Source organism: Kryptolebias marmoratus, linkage group LG18 (assembly GCF_001649575.2).
Source record: "Kryptolebias marmoratus isolate JLee-2015 linkage group LG18, ASM164957v2, whole genome shotgun sequence".
NCBI lineage: Eukaryota > Metazoa > Chordata > Actinopteri > Cyprinodontiformes > Rivulidae > Kryptolebias > Kryptolebias marmoratus.
The window spans coordinates 1,796,673-1,817,280 of record NC_051447.1 but is presented as its reverse complement, the minus strand read 5'-3'; the positions used below and the strand labels follow the sequence as shown (position 1 = coordinate 1,817,280).

The window sequence follows — 20,608 nt, the reverse complement described above, 5'->3', positions numbered from 1 at the left end:
TGGCCTCGGCCCGCTCGCCGAGAGAGGCGGCGGAGCCACGCCGGCGGGACGTCGGGGTTGGAGCGCGCGGGTAGGGGCGGAGCGTGGGGGCTTGGAACCCGTTGATAACTGCTTGCAGTTCTAGTTATTATTATTATTTTTATCTCCATCTCTGCCTCTGAGCTTCTCCTTCCATCATCTCTGGGTCTGAGCCTCCAACAGAAGCTGGAACTCCACGTTCAAAATAACCTAATTTTTTTGACTCAAAGACAATAAAACTGACTAAATTTAACACTAAACACACAACACTACACCCTAACTATAAAATCCAAACACGATAAATATCACAAAACTCATAACTCACTCCTGCGCTTGCGTTTTTTTTTTGGGCACCACCAAACTTTAATTTTTGTGCCTCTTTCTTCTTCTTCGTGTAGATTTTTAGTCGCTTGACAGATAACGTTGAACCTCTGTCAGATAGGGGGGGGTTTCATTCGGCGGGGTTGGGGGTGAGATCGGATGGAAGATGGGGTAGTTTTCTCCCAGAAACTCTCCGGTTTTAGTGCTTATCGCTCTAACGCTCTGCAAATATGACAATGATTTTCAAAAAAAAATTGTGTCGTGAATTATTTATCATAACTCTGGTTTTCCTTGGCTTATCCAGACAATTTAAAAACTGGTGTAAAGCTTGAAGTCTGCACTTTCAACACAAATTAAAACGGAGTATTTCCCGCTAGAGTATTTTAACCCTTTAAAGTCTGCCTGCTCTGGAGCCCGCTCTGGAGCGGGCATCGACCTTAAAGGGTTAACTAACTCAATAACTTAACTAATGCCTGAATCTCTCTGGCCTATTAACTAGACAACCACTGGATGTTTTAACAGTATTTTCCAAAGAGTCTGAATCACCCCGTCTTCTTCCTGGCTGGCATCCTGGATCCTTGGGCTGGAACACTTCATCCTGATCATTTGGCAGTGGCAGTACAGGAACCAGGGGAACGTCCTCTTCATTTGGTTGGAACTCGGGGTTATGGCATTGCTGCAGCAGTCTACTTCTTTGGCGTAAAACCCAGATTGGTATCACATCACTGTCATATGGCTTAAGCCGGTCATGGTGCATCACTGTGCTGCGCTTGGGACCTTGGATTTCGAGCAGTACAGGACCACGGCGGGCTGCAATGATTAAAGGGCCTTTCCATTGTTTCTGAAGCTTAGGGCTTAGCACTTTCTTCTTTGCATCGTCTTTGACAAACACCAGGTCTCCTACACTGTAGTAGTGTTCTTTAACCCCAATGTCATGCACCTTTTTCTGCCGCTCTTGTGCAGTGTGAAGATGGTCTCTTGCCAGGTCATGTACATTTTTTAAGCCTTCTTCCAGACTGTAGAGGAAATCTGCAGCTTCCAGTTCATCACCTTTGAATTTTACAGTACCAGACTGGATATTTAGTGGTTGATAAGCTTCCCTGCCAACCATAAGCCTGTTGGGTGTGAACCCTGTCACCATATGTCAAGAGCTATGGTAGGCTGCTGTGAGCAGTGCCAGTTGTTCGTCCCAGTTCTTTTGGACTTGGTTCACATAACATCGAAGCATCTGCAACAAGGTCCTATTGAACCAGTCTACTTGCCCATTGGAGGAAGGGTGGTAGGAAGTAGTCCTGGTTTTGGTGATCTGCAGGAGCTTGCCTACATTTTGAAAAAGGGAGCTATCAAAATTACAACCTTGATCTGTGTGTAGCTCGAGTGGGGCTCCAAACCTGGCAATAAAGTCATAGACTAGCTTCTTTGCAGTTGTTTTAGCACTTTGGTCAGGGACAGGAAAAGATTCAGCCCACCTTGTGAACTGATCAATAACAACAAGAATGTATTTGTTTCCAGTGATGGACACAGGAAATGGCCTGAGGATATCCAGATGCAAATGGTCCAGGGTTGGTCCAACTTGGTAACGTTGCAGTTTTGCTCTTTTCACTGGTCCTGTGGTCTTGCATGTATTACAGTGTGGGCAGCTCTTGACAAACAAGTGAACATCTCTACCCATGCCAAACCAATGATAGACGCTCCAGGGTTTTGGCTTCTCCTAGGTGGCCAGAGTATGCAGGGTTATGACATAACTCTAGGACTTCCTTCTACATGGACGACAGAACTAATAACAGCAGGTTTGGATGCTGGTCTCCATTTCTTTCCCAGGAGTAATAGAGAACTCCCTGCTTCACTGTGACTTGGGGCCAACAGAGCCAGAATTACCTCACCTCAGGGCTCTCCAGTGCGACTTCATCTTTGGTAGGAAGTGTCCCTGTATCTTTCCATTTGGGAAGAGCAGCCAGAACAGGATCTGCTTTCGGGAGTGTTGCCAGCTGCTCAGGACCAAGGGACTCATGCCAATTTACCTCTGCCTTTCCTGGTAAGGATCAATGGTTCTGCTTCTAGGCTGGATGCACCTTACGGCTAGAGGCACAACATCATCCACATCCTCTTCAAACTTGGCTCACTAGATGTGAATCTTTTGGCATTACCTGCACCCTTTACATGGCAAATCTGACAGGTTAATCCCTGCCTGGTAACAGTCACACTTCTCCACAATTTCCCCTGGAATCCTTGTCATGGCATATTGCATGTAGTTTTCCAGCTTCATGATTAATCTGGAAGTCATACTGGCTTAACTCTTCAAGCCAGCAGGCTAGTTGTCTTTTAGGGCTTTTGAACCTGAAAAGCAAGGTGAGACTACGGTCGGTCCTGAGCAGAAACTTCCTACCTAGTAGATAGTGGCAAAACTTGTGTGTGAAACAAACAACAGCGAGTAATTTGCAACGAGTGACACAGTACCTTTGCTGAGCCGGTGAAAGGCAGCTTCTGGCGTAGGCCAGAACTTGCTCCTCTCCCCAGTGGACTTGTGACAAAACAGCCCCAACACTGTTGTTTGAGGCATCCTTATCCAGAATGAACCTCCCTTCAGCTTGGGGGTACCCCAACACTGGTGCAGCGGTCAATTTCTCTTTGAGCTTTGTAAATGCAGATTGCTGCTCATCAGTCCATAGAAACACTGTCCCCTTTTTGAGAAAAGTTTGAAGGGGGCTTGCTAGCTCTGCAAAACTAGGTACAAACTTCCGGTAGTAGTTGCATAGCCCAAGAAAAGCTTGTTGCTCCTGCAAGTTTTTAGGGGCTTTCCACTGCTGTACATCCTGAGGGCTGGATTTAGACTGATTCTTTTGCCACTCTCAATGTGACCCAAGAAGAGAACTTCTTCCTGCAGCAGATTACATTTTGATGTTTTTAACTTTAATGCATAGTTTTGGAACCTCTGAAAAACCTGCTTGAGCCAATCCAAGCTTTGATCTACTCCATTTCTGATAACAATGACATCATCCAGGTAGATGAGGAGGGTTTCCCACTGAAGGCCTCCGAGAACAAGCTCCATTGCTCTCTGAAACTTGGAGCTTCAAGCTTGGAGCGTTACAGAGTCTAAATGACATTCAAGTGTACTCCTAAAGGCTCCATTTGGTGATGAATGCTGTCTTCTCTCGATCTTTACCATCCACTGCAATCTGCCAATAGCCAGACTGGAGGTTGAGAGTAGAGACTATGGGGGCTCCACCAACAACATCAAGACATTCTTCAATCTGGGGTAGTGGATAAGCATTCTTGATCATCAGATCATTCAGACGACGGTAATCTACACATCGTCTTACTCCTCCATCCTTTTTGCGAACTAGGACCACTGGGAAGGCCCACTCAGATGCTGATGGTGTAATTATGCCCTCTGCCAGCATGGCTTTAAGGTGTGCCTCATCCTCACCTTGAAATCTGAGAGGAGTTCTTGTCACAGGTTGACGCACAGGCCTGGTAGACCCAGTGTCAATTTTGTGTGTAACAGCAGATAAGTAGCCATGGTCAGAGTCACTTTTAGCAAAGATGGATTGGTACATGAGGAGTAACTGAATGAACCGCTGTTGCTGTTCCTCACTGAGGGCCTCACTTGTAGCAGCCACAAAATCTTGGAGGTGCTAAGGAATATTACAGATTGTTGCTACTCTTCCCACCAGCAGTGGTGGTGTGGTCCCTTCTGGATGGCTAGGCATTGTACTTGGCTTTAATGAATATGGGGGTAAAGGGAAAGCTTCGATTAAGAGTCCAAGACATACTCCTCTCTGCAGGGCCACTCTTTTTGTTAAAAAATTGCACACCCTGATTGGCACCTTTGGCTTCATGGTGACAACAGCACTTCGGAGGTTACATTGTCTGTAATGTTCAAAGGTTCTGGCAATGCTGTAACCCCCAGTTTTGGGTCCTCCACCTCACCCCACACAACACATTCAGATATAACTGGGATGATGGTGTTTTTTTCCAGAAACACTCTAGCCACACAGTAGTCTGATCCATCATCTTGGATCATTAGGACACTCAAGCCCCTCCACCAGGGTAAGGTGGCAGCCCAGCAGCTTTTTTAATTCCAGTTTTGAATTAAAAAAGCAGCCTGGATCGGAAAGAAAATGTCTTCAACTAAAGAATAAAAGTCTACAATGTGTTTTAAAACTTTTTTGGAGGTGTAGGAGAGCATTTTGGGGATGTGGAAACTAGCAAGAAAAACATGTCTGGTGAGTCCCAAGAGTATAGCAGCATTATGATTTTCTTAAAACTGAAGGTGGTTCTCAAATTTGCTCCAATCTAGCCATATTCTATTAAGTTGTGTAAAGTGTGGAGATTGTAGTGGGATTGTCATCTTGTTAGTAGGGGGTTTTACCAAAATGAGCAAACAGTGCTAGAAATCCTAATGATATCTATATTGACACGTTTGCTTTGCATTGCAAGCTTGAAGGTTTCTTGTAAGCCAATGATCCAAGAAATGCTTTCTTACCATGATGAAAAGATAAAAACATGCAAAAACATTTTATTTGTGATCCAAATTACACATATACAAGAATTCAAGATATAACCATATCATTTTAAGAGACCACAACCAAAAGAAGAGAAAAAATACAATCTGTACATATTTGAGTTTACAGTGAGTAGCCAATAGAAGAGTACCAGAAAACACTAAGGCAAATCATCAGCAGACAGAAGAAACAGTGCTTTTTTCTGTAATAAATCCACCACAGCAGAGTATCAAGAAGGGTCTTTGCTACAAAACATGAACTGATGATTTTCTTTATTAGCAATCAGCTGCATAAGTTATGATAAAAAACTCAGTTTTTATCTAAAGTTTAACATTACTGTACATGTATTTTCACTCGCTTTGGAAATCCAAACCAGCAAAACATGTAACTCTGATGTAACACTCTGGGCTTGAAAATAATGCATTTCTTACTCCAAAACCATAAAAATTGTGACAATAATCCTCAACATAAAACCACAGTGGAATACTGGTCCTGAGAGTTTCAAACAAACAGAGCTCGACTTATTTTGGACTAGAAACACTTCATCGAGTACAGGCTTTGACAGGCATGAGTTAGTTTTCCTAAACTTCCAGTGTTTACATGGTGCAGAACAACCTGTAGTGTACTTCCTCAGGCAATGCGAGATCTTGCCTTTGAGGTCAACACAATAGAACTCTCTGGTGATGTTGATGAAGAGGCTTTGAGAGCTTTTGCAGAAGCAAAGCATGTATTCTGTTCATTCAGCTTCCACATTCAGCTATAAATAAACTACATCCGAAATATTTCTGCTGAACCTACACTTGACTCAAATTAATTCAAATTCATTGAATGCCCCCCCCCCCCAACTTCTTTTATGAGAATTTGCAGATGTTCTTTAATGACATCATTTTCAGCAGCAAAAACACTTCAGATGTGCTTTTGTTATTTACTTGTTTCTATTTGTGCACTCAGTTCTTTGCTCAGCCTTTTGTTTCTTTCATCTGCACACACACAACTAGAAGTGGTACCACATCTAAAGGTCACTTTTCTTGCTCTGATTTGTCATCCTGAAATTAAGCTAACTTGTGCCGTTTAAAATTTTCTTTTATGAATGAAAAAAGACATAACCAGAGCATATAAACAGCATCACAGACAACATTTTCTGCTAGTCACAACCTTCCAGATACAGAGAGTGATTTAATTTAAATTTGGCACAAAATGTCCTTGACTATAAAGCAGAGCTGAAACTGTTTACTCGAGAGTTTGGTGTGATGTATTGTTTAGTGTTTACAGAGGCAAAAATCAGAGGCGGTGCATCTCAGCTGATTTTCCTAACAAAGGAAACAAGTGAAACTAGAACTGCAGGCAGTTATCATCAGGGTCCAAGCCCCTTGATGCAAGAAACCCCTCCCCCCATTCATCTAAGAATATGTTAAAGCTCTGGCTTGTAGAAACATAACTCACTATCTTTTTTCCTATTTGTGTCTTCAAGCTACTAATAGAACTTGAAGGTTAACGTACTTTACAAAGTGCCCCTTCCTAATATAAAATCCAGCTATTTTCCTCATTGTGAAAAAGGTGTTCCTTTTTAGAATGACATGATGATTAAAAGTGTATTCATGAAAGGAAAAACATTTACTGTTTTTGTATAAATGGACAAAAAAATCTGTCACTTGTTTTTTAATAAGATATGTGGTTGTTGCATTTTAGCATGCCCTAGTGGTCAACCTTTGCTAAGGTTTGGATGGGGCTTTGAACTTCCACATAAATAAAGAGGAAGGATTCTAAGCTAATAGAAAACATTATGGCAATAGAAAGGCCAGACATCCCAGTTTAACACATTTGCTAGTATTAGCAGTAAGATTCAATCATTTATAAATATATATATATATATATATATATATATATATATATATATATATATATATATATATATAAAATCAAGAGTAGAGCACAAGTTTTTATATACATGTTTGGGGTCAATCAAAGAATGAATCTTGAAAATTGTACTTCAGTAGGTGAAACATAAGATTTTTTAGTGTTGTCTTTTGTTTTAACTAAAATCACATAGGTCACACCCACTTTAGCAAGTCATTGCCACATTGGGGTAGTGTGCTCCTTAACGTGTCTTTAATATGGTTTACAGTCAGATGTAGATCCTCCATTTGTCATTGTATGGAGCAGACATTGTACGTTAAGTATATGGTTGTATGGGTCTTAAAATAATAAAAAAAATCACAGGTTTTTCAGAAAATTCTAAAAATATTTACTAATGACTGTCTGTAGATTATCATTGTCATTTCAGATTGCCTTGGTCAGGTATGACCAAGGCAATCTGAAAAACATCCCTGCCCAGTTTCATAATGATTGAAAAAAGTGTTCTAAGCTCCTAGCATGTAGAAATTTACAGAAATTCTTCACCAAAAAACAAAATCAATTTTAATTTTTTGCAAGAGGTCTGAGTATCAGAAAAGTTTGGTATAAATCAAACAGTATGCTCAGTAAGTGTTAGCTCTGTGTAATGGGAAAAATACTGTTTCAGTGATTCTTGCTGCATGTGACCACCATGTTTTAGTTTAGTTAGGAATGCCTTAATTCTTATCCCTATAGGGTGCCAGGATGTAAGTGTTATCTGATCCTTTTGTTTCCCCCTGACCCTTCCTGACTGTATGGAAATTTACCAGGATGTGCCTACAAGCCTATAAAGGATGTGTTCTTTATTTACCTCCCCTTTTGGTCAGCTATCTGACCCTTCTGTTCCCCCCTGACCCCTCCTCATCCTACAATGGTATAAGAAGGGGGAGCTGTCTGTAATGCTTCATGTTGACCCACCTCAGCGCAGTGATTCTCAGCTATATAGCTTAAATAAATTATCCTAAGACAAAACTCTTCGTTGTCCTCTTTGTTAAAGAAAATTCCACAACACTGTATGATTTTTTTAAAGGATTTTTTGTAGTGCTTTGTCAACAAGCCACCCCCACTTTTACCAATCATTACCATATTAAAGGGAACAACTCAGGTTGTGATCTTAAACAAGTGTATAACATTTGGTTGAAATTGCTGGTTGTTTCTGAGATATAAACTTTTCACATTGTTAGCGCACCCTAGATGTTGGTAATTATGAAATTCAGGACACCTACACAGAATGACAAACTGTCTTTAAATAGAAAAGAAATGGCAATTTTTACATGAAGGTACTAGTTAGCTAAAACTTGCATAAACTTAACTTAGTCATTAAAAAAAAAAAATCCCAAATAACCTTTTTTAAACTACTGCTCTAAATGTTTTATATGAAGTTTTATGCAGATCGGGTTTGAGCCCTTGGAGGAGATAATGTTTAAAGGTTTTGCAAGTTACTATTTTACATAAACAATGTTACATTTTCAAAGCAAACTTATATGATATGTAAGATTCAGTAACTTTCAACAATTATGGGACTTGAAAGTACTTGTTGAAAAAGGTGAGAATTTATGAGTTATAAACCAAAACGTTTCAACCATATTAGTAGCGCCACCTAATGTAGTAGAGTGCTGTATGAATCTGGGCGTGGATGGGTAGATTAGGGCTGATTGTGTTGTAAAGCCCTTTAGTAGCCTGGCTGGTTTGAAAAACGCTATATAAGGTACAGTTTATTTACCATTTTCCTATAGGTTGGCACATGTAGTCTTTTACTTGTACATAACAGTTAACATACTTTATTTTTTCTATGAATAACTTTCTGACAGTTTAGACTATATGGTTAATTTTGTGAAGATTTTTCTTTGAGATACAATAAGCCACGCCCACTTTATTTGAGCAATATGAGCTTTTAGGTCTGACCTCAAGTCAAGGTCTCGAAGTCCCGTGCCAAAGTTCATAAAGATCCGATAAGCCATTTTTGCATGAACAATTCTTTTGGATTATAGTATCCCCTACGGCTCAGTGTTTGTCAATTTTGGTCCAGAAATGGCTTCCTTAACAGTAGTTTAAATTTCATCCATCACCTATTGCCGTTTTCAAGATATGGCCAAATGTGTGTTTTGCAAGCTAGCATTAAATAGTTGTGCAGGGATAACTTTTCATTTTTTGACATACTTACTTATCTTTGACAAGCTTTACTCAGCCTGGTATCTAGAATTACCATGGTGATCAACCTTTCAGCTTCTGAGAAAAGGTCAAAAGTAGGTTTTGCAAATTTTGCGCCGCAGTGAAAAGGTTTTTGAGGCGAAACTGGGTGCGGCTTATAACATCTGATTCAGTACATTGGAAAGAACAATGAGGGTTAGGGTTAGGGTTAGGGTTAGGGTTTAAATTGAGCAACCTATGGTTTAAAAGTTAAAGGACAAAATACAAAAACCCAAATGATAGCGCCCCCTACAGGATAGATATCTGATTTTTTTTTCCGCATATGCAAGCCCTAGTTATTTTCATTTATGAAATAAAAAAATTAAAAAAAAAACTGAACAGTTTCAACAGGGTTCCATGTTGAGTTCCCTTGCCTCCTTGGGCTTGGACCCCTAATAAGCACAAGGGTGCAAGTTCTAAAAGGACATGAGGTGTGGAAAAGAAATACACGCATACAGCAGGTGTGTCTGTGTGTGTGATGAAGCTTTGAGTCAGACGTGTCACTTCAGAAAATATCGACCCTAAGTTTACACCTGTCATTTTGTGGCAGCTCATCTTCCTCACTTCATCAGGTGAATTTTTGTTAAGATACAAAGTTGTAACATTTTTGTGAAGCTCACAGGTCATTTTTAGTTGTTTGATCATTTTAGTGACACAACTTTAGATAATCTAGAACAATTTCTTAAACTTTGCTCTAAACACCAAAACCCAAAGGAAATTATAATTTCAAGGGATAGTTGATACAGTTCAAAGTGGGTTTTGTGGTAAATTACCTGTTGTAGGTGGCACTTTGAATAAATAACCTTGTTGTGGAGCTGTAGAGTGTAATTCTGATCAAATATTGGCCAGCTGCCATCCTAAACCTCCAAACTTTTTCACTGATTACAATTTTGAAATAGACGATTCTTCTTCTTCTTCCTCTGTTGTATAAATAGCAGCTGCAACTTGGTGTAATATATCTGGCAGGAACTGTATAATATTTCTGCTAAAATAACTTTGTATTACAAAATATATGCTTCTGTAAAGGCTTAAGTAACAGCTTTTTGTCTCAATTTGAGTTTATTTTATGTTTGCATATTGGATCCGCCATGCCCAATCCTAACAGAATGAATCAGCCAAGACTGAACCCAGCAGATTCCATTACCCTCACCACAGAGGAGAAGACAAGGGTCCTGACAGATTTGCGGCAGGAACATCCGCTCAGCTGCTTTGTTTCACCAGCATCTCGCAATCATCTTCGGCGAAAGAGGGCACCGGCCGCGGCAGTCTCCACGCTCCCACCGGCTGCAGCAAGTCCAGCACCCCCACCAGCTGCTGTGGTCTCCATGCCCCCACGGCAAGTCCAGCACCTCCACCATCCACAGAAGGTACCACGACTCCATCAGCTCCATGCACACCAGGCTCCGTTCCTAAATCTACTCCCCAGTCTCCAGTATTGGATTCCTCTTTATTCTATGCCCATATGTTGTTGTTGTTTTTATGAATTCATTGCCAATTATGTAAATCTTGTACTTCTTTTATTGTTTTGCATTATTATTGTTTCCTTTTAGTTTTGATATACTTGTACAACACTTTTGTTTTTAAAGCACTTTATAAATAAATGATGATGATGATATAGCTGCTTCAGAAATTTTTCTCTTGGACATTTCTTCTATGAATCAGAAACTACTCTCCTCTATTAAGAATAATCGAGACCCAAAACAGAATCTGTCCACCTGCATCATCATCGAAAAGCTTTTCCTGTCCCGTCCCGGTCTTATCTGTCTACCAGAATTCACCAAACTCCATAATAAAATTACACATTTAAAAGGACAATTACTCAATGCACCTATAAGCCCTGAACCATCTCCACAGTCTGAAACCCCAGTATCTCAACTTGCTGTTTCACTGAAGCCTGCCAAGACACCCAAGCCTGCTGAGTCAACCAAGCCTGCTGATCTTTGCTGTTCAGTGCTGTTCTTTGCATCTCCAGTGCTGCCTGCAGAGCCTTCAGTCCCTTCCGTCCCTCCACCTGTCTTTGTCTCAGTGGGAGTTGGTGACCCTCCACCCGTTTCTTTAAAACCGGTCTCTTTTCATTCATTTCTCGATGGTTCATTCCTTTCTGTCTGTTTTTTTTTTGTCTTTGCTCTTGTGTTGTTTTTCCCACGCCATGTTCAAGCTCCATGTTTTTTTGCTCCTCATTTACCCCACCACCTCTGTAAGGTTTTGTTGCTTAGTTTTTCCTGCCATGTCAGCCTTTTGGTTTCCTTTTTGTTTTGTTAAGAAATTTGTTTTTATTTAATTTCAATGAGTCTGCATATTGGGTTCACCATACCTGATCCTAACACATTTGCATGAACCACTAAAAAATGCTTGAATATTGCAGATGTTTTAGGATGGCAAAGATCCATTATGGAAGTAAATCGACATGAATAAGCCATTAGTAACTTGTTAATAGGGTCCAAAAGGACCCAGTTATAAGTTTTATTTTATCAATTTTGGCATTACATAATTATTTAAGCAGAAATGTTATGAAATCCCTGCCAAACAAAAGGCTGCACCAGAAGTGCTACAGCTAGCTGCTGCTGCTATTTATGTGTGCAAATAACCACAGAATTTTGTGTAAATAACGTTATGATGTGAAAACAGCAGTATTGTAAAGGCTAACAAAACAATTTTCACATGAACTTTTATGAACTTTCTGAGATTGGAGCAGTTTTAAAATGGCAACAATCCACTTTGGTCTTGGCTGTGTTCAGACTAGCCTTTAGCTCATCAGTCAGCTCTTTTATCAGCCAAAGTTTGGAGGATACAGTTCAATTCTGTCTATAACATGTAAGATTATAATTGTTTGTAACTTTTATACAGAATCCTACTACCAGATAGCTAGAATAATTGCTTAAATTAATTTAAATCACTTGAATTTTATTTTTGTGAAGCATTCTTTTTTACCAAAAAAGAATGAATAAATATTTAGAGATGATATAAGACAATTTTTGGTACTTCTCAGTATATGCCCTGTTTTTCTTTCATAAGTATTCTGAGGCCAGATGTCATCAAATCAGATTTGCATTTAGTTTCACTTTCCTAAAGCTTCTGAATTTTCAGGTTTTGTATATTATTACATACAAGTACAATACGAGAAAATATAATGTATAACAATGTTAGGAAAAGACAAATATCTAATCCCCTCCAAAAATCTTTGACATGATTAAATCTGTGATTCATATAAAATCTGTGAAATGAATCTTTTGATGAGTTGACACAGAATCAGTTGGCCTCCTACCCTGGGGTGCCCCTAGAAGGTTTTCAAAGGAGTGAAGCATATCCAACGATTAACTTTTTGAGAGTTCAATAAACTCTGTCCAGTGTTTCACAATATATTTTTCTAACAGACAGATGAAGCAGTGGAGGGCAGCAGCAGATTTATAGGGGGCCCCCTTGGTCCCCCCCTCTTGCTGGTCCCCTTGCTCCTCCTGACCCAAACCTACAGAGTGAAGCCATGTTTTACTGGTGGGATCATCCAAAGCATCTCAAGTAGACTTTGCCCTTTAAATTATCAATCCAGTGTGTATCCATGGAAATGACTCCCATTCTCTCTCTCTCTCACACAGACACATGCACCCCCTCCCCCACCCCCACACACATAAGCACACACATTGTAGTTGCAAACCCTGGGAGCTTTTAAAGCAACACAGAGAATTAAAAGTGAACACAATCAACAGAATGTACAAAAAGGCACATTTGACCCCAGTGCTGCTATACGGTAAGATTCAAGTGTGAATGAGGGTCTGTAGCATGGCTGTCTCAACTTTCAACCTTCTTTTCCTTCTGAAAGCTCACAGTTGTTAGCATATGTGCTAACACTCCGATCCAGTAAGGTAGCCCAGATACGTACCAGGTGTCACCAGGACAAGAATCAGCATGTTTCATTAGCTGTCCTCCAACAGGCAGCAAGATCCAAACCTCAACGTAGTCTCACATCTCCTCTTCTGGCCCACCCACCACCTGAGCCTTCTGAAGCAAAGATGGGGGGTAGTGGTTCTTGTTAGACGGGGCTAAAGGGGCTAATCATCCCCTCCACCATACAGGTCGGCCAGTTTACGAAAACGTGGTCCCCAGTTGCCAAGGTAATCATAATCCTGGTCTCCACAGCTGGAGGAGGAGTGCAGGGAGCTGAGGGAGCCAGCGGTGGAGCCACTGCCCTCATAGTCGAACACCAGTAGGGAGTCGTAGGGGGGAGCTGTGGGGTCATTGTCTGCAGCTTTCAGGCCCTGAAAATAAGATGGAGGAGAGACAGGAAGTTAGTAAGGACCTCATCTGTGAGTTGCCATGGCTACAGGTATACAGCAGTCTGTTTGACTGGAGGAACAAAAGAAGAAATTGAAACGAGAAAAAGAAAGAGAAAGGACTGTTTTAATCAAGAACTGCCACAAATGATCTGGATTATTTCCGACAGAATCCCTGTCCTTATGGTTCAGATGCTCAGAATCAGTCAGCTGCAGATTACAGCAGTAGATCAGTCTCAGGATCCATTTGTTGTCTAAAGGCACCACATCAGTATTTGCTGGGGCACTAAGCCCTTCACTCACAAAACCTGTTTGAGGTTTAAAGAGACTCGTGTCACAGGTTAATCCCTCGACTTCCATATTTCACTTCTAAATCGGTGAAGGCTGTAGAACTGTCAACTCTCGGTTTGTGGAAAACAGATCCCTTCATGTTTGCAGAAGAGATTTTCTAAACGCTGTGGCTGAGAAAACCTGAGTACACAGCTGAGTGAGCTCCAGGACTCCTACAGAATGCAGTGGAGGATTAAAGTAATCCTATATTTCTATAATAATTGTGCAGTAAGTCTGAAGTTTTTATGGAGTCTGTGTCCATTAGTCTGCAGACCCACTGAGGCCCGCTAAAAGGAGCATGGCTCACTTTCCAAAACAACTGGGATGGAATACATCAACCCCCACACCCACCCACTTTACTTTAGCCCCGAAGCTCAGACACTTTGGGGCTAAAGTAAAGCTCAGACACTTCGAGTTGACTAAAGCAGAGAAATTCTAACAGCTGTGTGTTCAGGATGAGATGAACACGAGAAAGAGTTGAGGAAGAAGAAGGGCAAGGAGGGATTATAGAGGAGGATTGAGGTCAGGCTGGACAGATGCTGCCTCTGTCTCAATGAGGAGATTCAGCAGATTACCCAGAATGCCCTGAACTCCAACCAACACCCCATTCCCACATACATGTTTTAGGACTGAAATAGTTATGACGAAAAGTAAGTATATACTCTTAGAATTTATATACAACATTTATGGTCTGAACTTCAGGTACAACCTCAGATTAACAGGATTATGACATACAGCACAAAACACAGTCCAACAACTTGTAGAACCATGTTTAGCAAAATAGCTTTCAGAAATCAGCAAAATTTGGTTTTTAGAGAAAATTCAGAAGATGTGTTTGACTGGTAAAAAAACTAATTGGGTTTTTTCACTAAAGAGGGTTCAGTATTAGCTTTAGGGTGGTGCTAGAGCTGGTTCTTAACTGGTTCAAGTTAAGAACCTGTTTGATTTTCCAAAGCCAAAGGACCAACTCAGAGCCACATCATTACGTTACATTAAACATCACTTCCGTTAAATGACTGATGCTCCTTCTGTTGTACAACAACCCATTCATCGTCTGTATGTTCTTAATCCGTTAAAAAAACAAAACAACGGTAGCGCTATAGCTAACTGGGTCAGATGATGATCAAGCTAATTCATTCATTTATTTCTCAACTCAGATGAAATAAAACATTTTATAACCTACATTAAAAAAAATCTGTGTGCACGAGCTGGCACTTTTGACTGCTTTGCTCATGCGTTATCTGCGAAGGAATAATCTGAACATTTACAGCCAATCAGAGCGATTTCTCAGCTTCAGCCCAGTGTGCGAACAGCAGTTCCAGGAAGTTAAACACAGTACTTTCAATTGCTGCCTTTTTAAGAATTATTAATTTAGACAGATTCTGATGATCATGTTTTGACAATAAATTGGTAACCAGTAGACCGATTTTAAAAATTCAAATTGTGTTGGATTTAGCTTTCTATCTAATGGTATCAAAAATGTTGTGTTTGATGAGGTTATAAAAATCGTGTGGTCTTGCTACTCTTGTATTGTGTCTATTACGTAAATAAACTCATCAAGAGAGAACTACAAAACAATGACTTAAACAGCTCTGAATTAAGTTCAGATGTCTGGATGTATAGTCATTTTTACAGAAACGTCAGCAAGCCTGCTGATGTCCTGCTTGTTGCTCAATGACAGCCCTCTGAGTAATGTGGCTGTGTATGTATCTAAATACAAACTGAGTGATGGAGATGGGATTGCAAAATGTTTTCAGGTGCACAATTTACCAACAATTCTGAACAGAGGTGTCAGAACTGACCACTTGCAGTCACATCACCAGAAATGAATTCATACCAACAAATCTAAACAGCCTCTAATAAAGCTGAATATCTGCAATAATCTAGGAATAAGATCTAAACAGATTTAAGGAAAAGTCCAAAAAATGAACTTTTGTTGTCTGGCAGTGTCACTCAGAGTGACTGGAATGAAAGAAGTAAATCTGATAAGCTGTGAAAATGATATTAGGCTCTCTTCTGACATCAGACTGAAAACAACACTGTAAAACTCATTGGGAGCAGAAATTTAATGCAAAAAGGGAGCAACAGCAGCTCATCATATCTGAAGGATTAAACAGGCTTCATCAGCTCGTCTTGTCTAAGAGCTCCTGCTCTGTATTTATGGTTGTGCTCAACAGATGTCCTAGTGCAGGCAAACCAGAGACACACACACACACACACATGCACATGCAGACAATGTGCTCAGACAGCAAGACACCTCAGCTGCATGACCATTGATGAGTCTTCACACCTGAGATGATACCGACTGTCAGAGCTGTAAGGAAGAGACCAAGTCTATCAGATTAACTTGGAGTCATGTTAACCCATGTGAGTGTAACACTGTTAGAAAGGCTTAAAGGCACAACAAACACACACCGACAGCCTTTACCCTCAGCTAAACTCAGGACACATAAACATGGGTACTGGTATTTTTTAACACCTCAAAATTACATGGTTTATCAAAAAATCTTTAAATTCTAAAGATAGCGTAGCATGAAGTATTGCCTGCTGTCTTTCATTTCAGAATTTTAGACAGATATTCTTATGATGAGAAGAGAGAGTTATAGTCATTTTGGTCAAAATTTGTAAATTATGTTATCTTGACCTCATGCAATATTGCAAAAGCTCAGATGATCAGAGTACAGTATGTGTTGGGATGACTCTCAACTACTAACATACTAGATTTTAACTCAGTATCTTCAAAACTGAATGAGTTATGAAAATCTTTCTGTTTTCAGTTCAATTAGCAAAATATCTAAATATCTGCTATGATTTTGGAAAAGTTAGTTACAAGATCCACAAAGACACACACCTCTAAATTACAGCTTTAGCCCACACAGCTTTAGAGGTGTATGTGCTAAAAATGTAATTTAATAAGACTCATTCTCAAATATTAAGGCACTACACATCATTTGGCTATTGTAGGTCTTTGTGACATTGATTTCTTTCAATCTTTATTTGATTATTTTTTACCACCATTCTTTCAATACTGCTTTGTAATTTTTCTCATTTTAACTTTTTCCTAACGTTTGACTTATCTTGTAGTATTTTGACTTCATTACAATCCATGTATCATTCATTCTTTCCATTTTCAACTGGCCAACAAAAATAAAATAACAAAAAACTGACTGGTTATTTTGTTGTTTGTTTTTTATTATAACACCAAAAATGAAAAAAGGCCTGGTTTTTCATGTTTCACAATTAGGCTAAGATCGAAAACACGAAATGAACCTGGAATTTGGCTGTTTGGATTTGCCATTGAGAAGTACCAGCAAGACTTTCAAGGCAAATGGAAAACATTAGTCGGCCTGACCCAAAACAATTATTGTTATGTGAATCTGGCTAAGGACATCTGTGGATCTGCTCTGGGCTGGCTGATAAACATTCCATCATATTATCAAAGACAATGGTCTCTGTGACGTGATTCGTGGACTTATCTACAAACACACACACAGCCTAGGGGAGCCAAATTCACAAACAGTAATTGTTTTAGTTCAGGCAGACTTGTTTTCTGTCTGCTTTGAAAGTCTCGCTGATACTTCTCAATGGCGAATCCAAACAGCCAAATTCCAGGTCCATTCTACCTGATTCGAGCGAGCAACTTCCTCCAAGATGTAACCCATATTAGGAGTTCCAGAACCGCAATTTAGTCTGCGGTCCTGTAAAAGGATCACATCCAACTTGCGATTCAGCTCCCATAACCAAACAGTTTCATTGTTGACCGCCGAACCCATCAAACGAATTTGACGATAAATCAGGTAACTGCCTAATCCAAACAGCAGAAATCCTGTTATCAAAAACCAAAATATGTGAAGATCTTCCATAGACAAAAATTGTCAGACAATCAATATTCCATTTCCTCCAGGAATCCATTGTGTATCCAGCAAAAAATGTCCCCTCAGGGTAAGTCAGAGCTCACTCAAGTTCTGTCTCATCATTGAGAAAATTTGATCAATTGCGTTGAGAGACCAGCTGATCAGATCCATGGTTTAAAAATTGTGGAGAATATGTAAAATAGAGGCTCCGAAAAAAAAGCAGGGNAGGAGACAGAGAGAAAGATCTTTAGCGAGAAAGAAGTTTAGCGGGCCTTTGGTACTATTAGTTAGCCTCTTGGTACCTTTAGTTTAGCATTATTGTGTTTCAGTTTATGTTAGCTTATTTAGCCTCCCTGTACATTTTGTTTAGTTTAGTTTATCTTAGCTTATATTTTAGATATTGTTAGATTGTTAGATTCCTGATTGTTGTTTAGTTCAGTTTTAACTTTATCATGATTTCATTTAGATTATCTTAGCTACTATTTTGACTATCTTAGCTCATGTTTAGATATGTTTAGTTTCATGATTTCATTTAGATTATCTTATAGTTCATAAAGATTATACGTGATTGATGTTTTTATTTCTTTATTTCTGTATTTGATTTTGATGTTTTTATCTGTATTTGATTCTGTCCCTGATTGTTGTTTCTGTGTTGTAAAGCACTTTGAATCGCCTTGTTGCTGGAAACACTTCACTTCACTTCACTTCACTTCACTTCACTTCACTTTACTTCACTTCACTTCACTTCACTTCACTTCACCATAGATATTATTTACTTAAAACCCTGATTGTCTGAAGGCTGGACATTCCCATGGTGTTTATAATTCCACATAACTCTTTGAACAGATGAACAAGGCACCTTCAGCATTTGGAAATTGTTCCTTTGGGTGAACCAAAGTTGTGAAGGTCAACAATTTTCTTCCATATATCTTGGCTGATTTCTTTTGATATTCCTGTAATGTCATACATAGAAGCAGTGTGTTTTAGGCATGCCTTAAAATGCATCCACAGTTGTCAGCTAACCTGTCAAAAGCTGCCAAAGCCATAATATCATTATCTGAGGTTTCCTAAACTGTTTAAAGGCAGAGTAACTCTAGTGTATATAAACACGTGGAAGCAGTATAGGAATGGAAGAAGTAGAAGAAGTAATTTTTATTAACAAGGGTATCGGTTTAAAAAAACTTTTTTTTTTTTGGTCTGGAGTGATGTTGTCAGGAACGAGCCCCATATTTCACAAGGGGAACCCCAAAGCTTTACAAATATGTCACAGTCTTCAAGTAGTTTCCCATCCAGACAGGGAGATGCTGCCTGTGCTGGTCTGACCAAAGGTGCCGTCCAATGGTGGTTCAGACAGCAGATACCATCCATTGGTGGGTCCGACTGTGAGTGCCAGTCTGACAGGCCGTGGTCCTCTTCAAATTGTTAACTGCACAGTCAGTCACCAGACTTCAGCAGAAGTCATCAGGAGCTAAACTAACTACATTCATGAAACTTTCTTGTCCTTTAGGAAGCTGTAGAATGACACAGCTGTTGTAGTTTTGGGCCAGTTAACACAATTACTGGCAATGCGCTGAACCATTTCGCCCTCACACTATCTGTATTTGCTACTTACTACCTTGTTCGTGTTCCTGTGCTTGGCACTCAATGTGTCACACTTCCGAGTGATCATGATAAATGCTGAAGAGACCCTAGTAATTTTTTTCAATTTTTGATTATTAATTTTACATTGTGACTTACCTTTGACATCTCGGCTTGATATTTCAACAATCCTTTTTCTTTAACAGCCACAGTCAAAGTTATAGCGGTTATGTTTTTGCATCAGCAGGTAGAGGTAAAAAACATTTGCAAAAAAAAAACAGACTCAGAACTTTGAAATACTAAATTCTGAAGGGAGATGAGGGAAACAATACTCTTAAAAAAATAGGCATGAGAGAAAAGACAGAATGTTGAAGTTTTATTTATCAGACAGACAGTTTGTGTTGCACTGAAGATGTGATTCATCACTTTCTGTGAACTGGAAAGTGAACATGTCCAACACCAGAATCTCATCCCAGCCAACACACTGACTATCAATGAGGAGTGGACCCCCTCGTCTGTGGACCTCACACTGGGTTTAGACTAAGAGAATCACATAATTATGTGACTGCTGATTTAACCCCCGTTCCGCCCACACAGACACACACACACTCCCACTCACATACATCTTTTTGCTATACCTCATGGATAAAATCTCCTATATCTCCTGGATGAGGGGCTGAAGAGCGAAGAGGGTACTGGTGGTCATTATGGAGGGGCCTCTCGTCCAAGCGTCTGATCCCTACTTTGACACACTCAGGCTCCAGAGCATCGGGCTGCTGCAGCTGGCTCAGATCGTAGTCCTAAAGAGCCACACAAATCCAGATAGTCACATGTTATCATTCCAGTTAATCAAGTTAACTTAGTTTCTATTTAGTTTAGTAGCAAACATGATTTTATCTTGTTAACACAATCATCACCACAAGATTTCCCACAAACCAAATTCCATAAAACATTCTGGTGCTATCATTTGCCGAATGGAACTGCTGCTTTTCCTGTTGCTGTTGTTTATGGGTTTGCATCTGTATGCAGCAAAAATTAAACCTTTGATCTGAGTAAGAAACATTTATTTTAAGGTGACCACTACATCAACAGCTCATTAATGTGCCTGTGTCTGTGTGTGTGTTCATTTGTCTGTACTGTAAGCAAAATATCTCAGGAATCACTGATTTGAATGAAACCTCTGGTGACATCAACACATCCACAATTGGTTAAATTTTGGAGTCAACACAATTCAAAATGGCCACCGAAGCTAAAAAAAAAAACTTAGCTTTGAAGAAAAAATGGCTATAACTTATCCGATTTTACAGAGATTGAGCTAAATTTGGTGTGGCAGTACCTGAGAGTCGTTCAAAAAGCATTCGCTGAGTCTAACAGATCACTCAAGATATTGCAATATCACATGAGATTGCACATAATGTTTTTTAAAGGTTTGACTAAAATGTTTGTAATTTTCATTTTTTAACATAAGATGATCTCTGACATTCAAGAAATGCTATGCTTTTAATGTTTCAACTGTATTTAACTGCTAGGTCAGAATTTGTGTAACTAACCATGTTACTGTGTGAATGCATGTGTGGTGAGGGTGCTGAATGAATCAGTCTGCCTGATCATTGTGACAAGTCAGATCAAATATTTACTCAACTCCTGGTGG

The 20,608-nt window shown here is 39.7% G+C and overlaps 1 protein-coding gene across 1 annotated transcript in view; it reads right to left on the bottom strand.

Annotated features, from left to right (window-relative positions):
* Positions 1 to 11,006: 11,006 nt before the first annotated feature.
* Positions 11,007 to 20,608, bottom strand: part of LOC108246957 (cadherin-2) — a 122,281-nt gene continuing 112,679 nt past the window's right edge. Inside the window, exons 15-16 of the mRNA XM_017434750.3 lie at positions 19,596 to 19,757; positions 11,007 to 13,180 (exon numbers count right to left, since the gene is read on the bottom strand). Coding sequence (XP_017290239.1) covers positions 12,974 to 13,180; positions 19,596 to 19,757 — 369 coding nt within the window. The 3' untranslated portion in view covers positions 11,007 to 12,973. The remainder of the gene's footprint in view (positions 13,181 to 19,595; positions 19,758 to 20,608) is intronic.